The sequence below is a fragment of the Manacus vitellinus genome, unplaced genomic scaffold, assembly GCF_001715985.3.
Source record: "Manacus vitellinus isolate BGI_N305 unplaced genomic scaffold, ASM171598v3 scaffold_21_pilon, whole genome shotgun sequence".
NCBI lineage: Eukaryota > Metazoa > Chordata > Aves > Passeriformes > Pipridae > Manacus > Manacus vitellinus.
Window position 1 is genome coordinate 493,280 of NW_021939546.1, and position 9,886 is coordinate 503,165.

The following is a 9,886-nucleotide window of genomic DNA, read 5'->3' on the forward strand; positions in this document are numbered from 1 at the left end:
CCGGCCCAGCCCGGTGCCGGTGCGGCCCCGCCCTCTCCCGGCACAGCCGCGCGGAGCCTCCGCCGCGCGTCGATACGCGCGGTCACACGGGCACGCGCGGCGCCCGCCGCCCTGCCGCTGTGGGCCGGGTCAGCGCGGGGCCGCGGCACTGTGGGCGGGGCGGCGGCCGCAGGGCGGGCGCCGCGGCGTGCGATTGGTGCAAGGGGCGGGGCGGGGGCTGGTCCCGCCCCGGCGGAGCGCGCGGGCGTGTCGGGGCCGCGATGGCGCCGCGGCTGCTGCTGGTGCCGCTCGGTGTCTCGCGCTGCTGCTGCCGCCGCCCGCGCCGCGAGTTCAGCCCCTCCCTCGACAGCGACTTCACCTTCACGCTGCCCGCCGGCCGCAAGGAGTGCTTCTCAGCCCATGCGCAGGACGCCTCGCTGGAGCTCGATACCAGGTCGGGGGGTGGAGGACGGGACGGGACGGGACGCCCGCGCGGCGGGGCCGCCCAGGGAGGGCGGGAGTGTCCCGAGGGGAGCGGGGGTCTCGCATCCCGCCGTGCCGCGCCGGTGCCCCTGTGCCAGCGCTCGGTCGGCCCCGCTCCGGGCGCTCCGTCATGCCTTCGGGGCGCGGCGCTGCCTGCGGGAGCCGGGGGCGTGCCCTGCCTCGAGCAGCGGCCAGACCTGGGCGGGGGAGCCCCGCCGGCTGCCGCAGAGCCACGCTGGAATCGTACTCCGTTAAAAGCTGTGCCTCGGGAGGAGAAAATTACCTGAACGGCCTTTTGTAGTTATGCTGGCAGATTTTTTTTTAACACTTTCCAATGTCTCAAGTCGCCATCCTTTAAAACGGCAGAACGTAGGAAGTTCACGGATGTGACCTTTAAAGCATAAGGAACTGATGCACAGAGCCCCTACTTGTCTATCTTTGTGTTGATATTAAAACACCGTTCATTACAGTGATGAAAGTTTTACAAAAACAGCCCTGTTTAACTAGACTGAAATTAAGGTCTTGATGTCTTCTTGGGAAGAGTTGAGTCTCCTAAATATGTCTGGGAAAGATTTCTGTCTCAGGCCTTTTTTCCTGTCCGTAAAACGAAGACTTTTTTACAGTAGGATACAGTGCGGAAAGCTGCAGTGAATATTTTCCCACCCTGCTACTGTGCCCGGATCTGTCTCTCTTTCTCCCCCTCCCTTTTTTCCCCCCTTCTGCTTCCCAACTGAAAGTACAAAGCTGAAAATCTTGATTATTTTCTAATTTCTAATATTGTTACACACAGAACTGAGAAAGAATGAAAGACACATGTTTTCAAGCTTTGTTCAGAGCCCTGTCTAAGCATAACAGAAGTTTATTTTGCACTGAGTTGGATTTTATTTTCATCATAAACTAAGTAAAGACATTATTTTAGAGAGAACAAATGAGTATAACAGTGAATTTCTTTCTACTCAGGCATCAATGTCTTAGCACTACTGCTAACGGTAATAATTCATCTTTCTATTTGAATGTTAGAAAAGGAGCTCTGTATGTTCTCAATGTTGAAAATTGATTTTGTACCTTATTATGTTAGTGGTTAAAGCATAGGAATATTTAACATAGCATGCAGGTAATTCTTCTAAGACATAACGCAATAAACACTATGCTGATACAAAGTTGTTTTTCTGGGTGTTTGGAGTGGATCAAAGCCCTAAAGGTATGTCCCTATGTGTGGGTTTTCAGCTGTTAGCTACTAATTTCCCTTGTCCTTTGACTTTTTTTTTGTAAGTCTCCAGTGGCCCTTTGAGTCAGTGTAAACTTCACCCTCCATTTCAGCAGGAGCAGACTGCTGTACTCAAAAAGCTCTCTGGAAAACAAGCAAACAAAAAATCCCCTAGCGTGGACCTAAGTAATGTCATAAAAATGATCCCTGTCTGCCCCCTTATGCAGTTAAGAGAATTTCCACAACACAACAGATGTGGTGATAAAACTGTAGCCATGTTATACAGTTAAAGCAGCACAGCTTTGTAATACTGTATACACTTCTTATGAGCTTAGGAAGCTAAATGCCTTCAATTCCTCCTATTTTGGGGAAAAAAAAGAATACCCTGGCAGAGTTCAGACCTTAAATCTGCATCAGAAGGTGAGAACGCCTGTGGTACACCTTTGATTGGCGTAAGAAGTCTGGTCCTGTCTTCTACACTGTTAATTCACCCAACAAAGAGATCTTGGGGATGACAGTGCATAGTGTTCTTGTACAAGTATATATGTCTATATACATAGGAGTGACTTTTGTTATCAAATTTCTGCCACTGAACTAGTTCTAGTACTTACCAATCAAATATGTCTGCTATAGAAAGGCCAAATTTAGGCATCTGTTGTTGGTATTTTTACAGGTTGCCCATTGATAAAACTGTATGCATTCTTAAAAGTATTTAGGGAAAGGTTCAATATAAGCCTAGCCTAGCAAAATTAGATCACATTTAGTTTAAGATTTTGAAACTGCTAAAATGCTTTTGGGTTCAACCAGTTTTTAATCTGTTTCCAGTTAACTTGGCATGAACTTGTACAGACAGATTAGTCTTTCAGGTTCTTTATGTGTCAGTTCCCTTACCTAAAAACGTTGCCATCAGCAGTGCAAACAGGAATTCCACTGGTTGGAGCTTCATTTTTTGTTTGTTTCACAGGTTCTAGATGGAGCAGGATTAGATGTTGATTTTCATCTGCTGTCTCCAAAAGGTGAAACTCTAGTTTTTGATGAAAGAAAATCAGATGGAGTTCATACGTAAGTTTAAAATACTTAAACTCAGAAGTGTTACATGAAGTACTTTTCTGGTTTCTTTAACAAATATAACTAAAGTAAAGGTTGAGTACTTTTTATTCCTTAGTATTAGAAAAGACTTTCTAATAGGACAGTTTGAGAATACCAACTTTCTTTTTATAAACACTGAATGCTTTTTACATGGAACGTACCGTGAAGCAAAGGATATTTTTGTTTGAATGATGTTAAGGGTCGGTGAACAAAAATAATTATTGTGGAGTTGAAAAAGGTCTCCACATCTAATATCAAAAGATCTTGTCAGTCATATAAATAAGAAGCTAATGTCCCATCTTTTTCCAATCCTTTTATCAAAATGTGTAATAGTTGTTGCAATTTTACTATAGAGTATAAGAATTCCACTCATTATAGGTTTTTTGTAGTGATTAACAGTAATTCAAAATCCCCCAAAAGAAAAATGCTGTCTTCATCATTTTGAGCCTTTAGAGCCAGTGGGATTGTTTTGCTGTGACTGTGCAATCTGTAAAATGTCCCTAGAGTTCTTATTTGTATACAAAAAGCATATTTGGTTATTTTGAATGCACAGTTGTCAGTCTTAAAGGGGAAACTTTGCTTACAAAAACTCGCTTTTTGAGAACCAGAATAGTTAATTTAATCACATTTTGCTTATATACACAGGGTGGAAACAGAAGATGGGGATTACATGTTCTGCTTTGACAACACATTCAGTACCATTTCTGAAAAGGTAATTTTCTTTGAACTGATCCTGGACAATATGGGAGAAGATGGACAAGATCAGGAAGACTGGAAGAAATATGTTACAGGAACAGATCTCCTAGATATGAAATTGGAAGATATTCTGGTTAGTATTGATCTTTAATTCTTTTCCATGTAAGAACATTTGGAAAAAAACTCAAGTGTCATGTAGCCATTCTGCCTTGGTCTGGTGTGTCATCCTGGAAACTATTCCAGTAACTAATACAAGAAGCTCAGCACCATGGGTCTCTTGCCTATAAACAGAAATTTGAAAATATTTTCAGAATAGGCCCTTCATCAGCAAGAAGAAACTGCCTAGGTCTCAAAGTCACTCTATTTCCAATTCAGCTTCCTTTCTTCCTACTGCTAAAATGGGACATTTTTCCCTAGCAGCAATGAATATTTATAGCATTAAAGTATTACTTCATCTCAATGATGTAGTTGGAACCACTGCATAGATTTTTATCAATGTTTGAAAATAAAGTAGTACGGATTAATATTTCTATCTTCAATAACTTAGATATTACTCTATTAGTTCTTTTGCCCCTAAATTTTATTACATCTTTTCAAACTAATAAACAGGAGTTAATTTGCATCACACCACGGGTTCAGCTTTGCAGACATTCTTTGAATGATTATGTTTCCTTAAACTGGATGCTGACCCTATTTGATGTAAGATTCAGAGTACTGCTGAGTCAAAGTTTTTATTCCCTCTAAGATCATTAAATGTTGAGATTACTCTAGAAGCAAAGGATTGTTCAGTGTTCCACTGTTCTTAGTGCTTGGTAGGATGCAGTGATCTGTTGTTTGTTTGATCGTAGCTACAATTGGTATCTTAAAAAAAAAATCAAAAAAACCAAACCAACATCCACATATACTTACTGAGTACACTAGGTAGAAAATTACATTGTTTGTATTATTTATTGCCATAGACAAAATGCAGATTTTTAAATAAAAGACAATGTTTAAAGTCTTTTATAGGTTATGATACACTTTTAAATAGTAATAAAACTAAATACAGAATCTGAAGAGTTGGCTAGATCATTAAAATTGGCAGTCAAGACAATTAGAAAAAAACAAAGTTAATAGGCGAAGTTGTAAAGAAAATCTCCCTCACATTGATCACAATACGTAAATGTATTTGACAGATACTTGTTTACATACTGGTATCTCTTCCAAAAGAAAAATAAATACAGAACTTGTCTTTGAGAGCCTTGAAAATCTTATAAAAGCAGGTAATTTTTGTAAAGCTAACATTAGTATTTAATGCCATTGTTTACTTAGTCAAGATATTACTTTCCTTGCAAGGTCTCTGAGGATTTACAAAAAACATTTAGTAGTTTAACTTTTTAATAATCACATGTTTTCTGGGGAAAACGGTGAATTGTGTCTTATTTATAAAGCTTTTTTATGGTGTTGATGTTCCTTATTGTGTAACAGTAAACTTTATCATCATAAAACTATTTGGCTCCCCAAATTAGCTACTTTGAAATATTTTTATTAACCATGCAACATAGAAAATGTCCATGGAGAAAATGTTACTGTTGGGCTTAACCTTGTGGGGTTTTCTTAATTTATAGCTTCCTGTTACTGCATGCATTACTCTTCTCGCTAGAAGTTACTTCAGGGTCCCAAAATTATAAGAAGAACACAAATCAGCACTTCATGAGATGAGCTTTTATGTTGTTATTATCTATTACGTGGTGGATGAAACTTCAACAGACCTTAGGCCCCGGTGTTTACTTTGTAACTTGAGAATAAGGTGCACCTCTTGCTGCTGTCCTCATAGCCCGAAGGTTCCTGTGCTTCCTCGAGTTCCCAGGGACACACTGTATGTCCTTTGCAGGACCTCCAGTTGTCCTATTCACAATTTATTGTCAAAATTCTGGTTTGTATCAAAGCTGAAGCAGCAGTTTATAGCCACTACAGTGGAAACACCAGAAGCAGACTGGAATATAACATTATTGTACTTTCCTTTAGCAACATCTATAGCTCTGAAGGTAGTTTGCATTAAAAATCACTGTAATTGTATTATTCAGCAGAAAAAAACCCTATGTTTGTCTGCCACTATATAACTTGTTTTGAGACTAGTTCTGAAGAATTCACTGCTTTTTATTTGTCCAAATAGGTTTGATTTCTCTCTCACCTCCCTAGCCTATAAAAGGGAAAAAACAGATTACTATAAAACCTTAATGCTTTGTTAATTAAGGCTTTTTAGGTGATATACTGGCCAAGAAATGAAATTACGAGTGGTAATATAGTATTAATATATTTGTATGTGCTGCAAGGTATACATTTAATTCAGGTGTTGGTTTTGATTCTAAAAATACTCTTTTATTACTTACCAGGAATCCATCAACAGCGTCAAAGCCAGATTAAGCAAAAGTGTCCAGATTCAGACCCTGCTCAGAGCATTTGAGGCCCGTGACCGCAATATACAAGAGAGCAACTTTGACAGAGTGAACTTCTGGTCCATGGTCAACCTGGGAGTCATGGTGGTGGTGTCGGCCGTTCAGGTTTACATGTTGAAAAGTCTTTTTGAAGATAAGAGGAAAAGTAGAACTTAATATTCACTATTGATCATACCAATAGTAACAGGTATAGAGGAGAGGGGGAGCAATAAACTACAAAAAAAAGAAAGACCCCTTTCAGATTCTTTTGAACAAACAGTAAAAATCAGGTTTTCAATTCATCTTGGGCTTTTTGGTTGTGATGGTGGTGGTCTTGTTTGTGTTTGGGGGTTTTCTGTAGGTTTTTGTGGTGTTTGTTAGTTTGGTTTTTTAAACATGAACACAATGCCTCACCCCATGCTCTCCCATTTTCCAAATGCTACTAACAGTATTTTTTGTACTTGTATGATTTGTCAATGACTGTTAATGACTACCTTATGCATAGCACACCTGGTGCATTTGCAAAGTAATGTTAATACTGACATTTTTTTCATTTTCACATAAAACTTTAAGTAGTAACTTAGACATTGGTTTATTTGCTGTTAAATACTGAGTGAATTTACCTATGTGCCTAAGTGTTTACAGGATTGGGGCCCACAGGCATAGTTTGTAATTACTGTCATTTATCTTCAAAATTACGTTTTTTAAAAATCCTCATCTTTTGTTCTATGGCATCATGGAGAAACAGTGGGCTAACATTGTAAGGACATGAGAACTCTTATTATATAAAAATTACAAATATCAGCACTTTAAAAAAGCACCATCAATGTGAAATTGAGTCAGTGTTGAAAAGAATTGGAGAAAATAGGTACAATTCCTGTTCATAAATCATTCTGTCCTGTAGTTGCACAACCTTTTTTTTCCTCTTTGGCTGTTATGTGACACAAGTGACTACATGCTATACAAACAAATACACACACACTTTGAAGTATGGTTTGCGAATTCTTCCTTACTGTAAACTTGTGTAATAGATAACTTTAAAAAAAGTAATTTCTCATGTTTTTCCCTTTAATAAAGGCAGAGGTCACAGTATGCCAAAACATTACATAAACATTGATTTTTATAGTCTCAAAATCCCTCTTATTTGCCAATATATTTTTGTTTGTTCTTGTCTATTACAGCTGTGACTAATGTAACAATTAATAGGGTGACTTACATAGGCATATAAAACCAAAGCTATTCACCAAAACTTTCCCTTCTTGCTCACCCTCACAAGTCTTTTAGCTGTGTAAGTACACTCTGTTTCTATATTTAGCTGTTCATATGAATAAAGCATGAATTACAAGGAGCAGCAAGTATAGGCTTCAAGCTGTATGATCGACTGATACTTAGTCAGGTATCACTTGACTAAGGCAAAGCTAATATCAAATCAGAAATTTGTAGTTTTTGGATGAAGAGACTTTTAACACTGTAGTGAGGTACAGAGTTTCTGCCAAAACCTCTGGTGCATGAGAATTAACTTTTTTTAATATATCCAACTTAGTAATTTTTACAATGTGCCAAGTCATTGAAATTTCTTGTATAAATGTGTTAACTACGTTTCATCACAGGTTTTTTAAAAACTTTCTTAAAAACACTCTTTTAAAAGGTGTTTTAAAAAAAGTGTATGTAGTAGTGTTGTGCCTGTTGTGGGGCCATCTAGGTATGAATGGCAGAATTGTAACTTTGGGTCTTTCTGTGATTAAGAATTATTTTATGGATATAAAACAGGGTCAACAGGTGCATGAAGAAACATTTTGTTCAAATGAAGCAGATGCTAGCAAGGGCTATAGAACATAGAAACAGCACTTCAGTTTCAACTGCAGACAACAGGACCTAGCAATAATATTTCTAAATAGTTTTTATAAGCAAAAGTATTATTACAGAACTTACAGAGGGCTCCAAAGGCTGCTTCATCTTTCTGCAAAGCTCTGTCCAAAATAAGACTGTACGCCCTTAGGGTATTGCATATCTCATTTCCATATGATGCTTTGTATTCTAAACTGGAATTAGAAAGCTTACTTCTGTGATCAGGACAAAGGCTAGGAAAAAAATAATTCTTTCAGCTAGAGTGGCAAATAATGTTTTCCTGCCATTTCCCTGTCCCTCTCTCAGTACCAGTTATACCACAGAGTTATCTTTGCTTGCATCACCATGACTGTGATGCTACAAACCATCTGCAAAATGCTGAACCAGCTCTAGGAAGCTGCAAATAAGACATCTACCTCTACTATCAAAGCTACTAGATATAGATTTCAGCTCAAAACTCCAACAGATAAGCTCTGCCAAGTTTTCCAAGCACACCTTAAGAGATTAGGTCCCCCAGCTGCTCTGCCTCTCTGACAGTGGTGAAACAGTTTGGTTTGTTAGTTTAACCTGCTAATGAATGCAGACTGCTCTGATCAAAGACACAGGACTGCTGCAGTTCAGTTTCTCCCATTACAAATAACAATCTCTGGTAGAAGGAAAATAACGCAACAGTTGTCAGCAGAGTTCATCTGGAAGAAATTATTGTTTTGCAGCTGAGAGCTCTGACTGTATTTTCTCCTCATTCAAATTCAACTATAGAAAGTGAAAGAGGGAATAATTAGAAAGGTAACTGTGCATTGACTTTGGCAGCTGGAATAGGTTTATCATAGGTGAAGGATTTGGCATGTAAACTTGCAGTTAAGAAACATTTCATGTGGATTCTGAAGAGTACATTGCTTTTGATTGTATAAAATCTACAAAGGAGAATATAAGTCTACATTTTTTTCTTAATGGACTTTTTGTTCAAAATTTAATGTTTTAAGAATTGCAGATGTTGAATAATTATGCAAAACTGAGATTTTCAATAAATCAAGTTTAAACCTGGTTTTGTGGGTTTTGTTTTATCATGAAGGAAGAATGCTTTACCTATAAATGCTGCAAAAGATTGGGGATGCTAAGCTAACAAGAACTTTGTTTTTAGTAATGCAGCTTTTTCAATTTCTTCCTCTTGCAGTGTTCAAATTCTGTTCTTATTCACTGTATCCAAAATCAACTTTATCAGTGCAAATAAGGTTTACAGAGGTGACAGATCAGAATGACACCAATGTCTGGTCTTTGTAACAGAAAATATTTCAAGTTACCAGATGCATATCAGATATGAGCCTTCATTTTTTTTTTCAATAGTTGCACCCTAATGCTTGTATTCCTTATTGCACCAGCAGTTTATTACACACACAGAGAACAGACTGCCTTCCACTTATGTGGCCAATAAGTTTAGGAGCAATTGCAGGAAGGATAGTCAGTGCTGTCTTGTGCAAAATTATAGCAGAGGTCCGTTATACTACTGAGACTAGTAAAGTTCTGTGTTCAAAGACAGAGACAGTAAGACCCACATGCCAGTCTAAGTCTAGACAGCTTGATATTAAATAAGGACCTGTGACTTTTGGAAACTGTCTAGTTGAGTGGTTTTTTCTTAGTAACTAAACCAAGTCCAAAGTTTCTCGAAAAGGGAGAGGAAATACACCCTAAGGAACAGATTATGGGAATTTGTGAGCTTGTGATACCACAGAAAGCAGCAAATTGACACTTTAGCTCAAAAACCACTTTACTGCTCTAACCCAACTGCCATCTGACCTCATAAGCCCTTTTTAGAAAGGATTTTACAGAAGGTACTTTGTCTCGATACATTTTCAAACTTCCAGTTAACAGCAGTATGTCAGTCACATAAAGCTAAGAATTTTATAAGTGTCTTTCTCAGCAGCAACTTTTGATGTCCTTTTTCAGGACATCATCTATTGAATGCTTCCATTAATTCCTGTATTTCCCTCCTCTAATAAGTATTTTATTTCACAATATAAGTGTTTTCATTTCTGAGTAGGTATAGTCAACATATTAAAAATAAACACCTGGGGAAAAATAGAGGGAAAACAGCAAAGTAGTATCAGAATATCAAACTCACAATTAAGAATCCCATAAAATAAATTACTACTAGTTATTAATATGTAGT

At 38.4% G+C, this 9,886-nt stretch overlaps 1 protein-coding gene across 1 annotated transcript; it reads left to right on the plus strand.

The window, feature by feature from the left end:
- The first annotated feature begins 259 nt into the window (after window positions 1-259).
- Window positions 260-8,764, plus strand: TMED5 (transmembrane p24 trafficking protein 5). The gene is made up of 4 exons (XM_029959676.1): window positions 260-441; window positions 2,641-2,731; window positions 3,404-3,587; window positions 5,830-8,764. The coding sequence occupies exons 1-4, from the start codon at window positions 261-263 to the stop codon at window positions 6,046-6,048; spliced, it is 675 nt and encodes a 224-aa protein (XP_029815536.1). The 5' UTR covers window position 260; the 3' UTR covers window positions 6,049-8,764.
- Window positions 8,765-9,886: the final 1,122 nt, after the last annotated feature.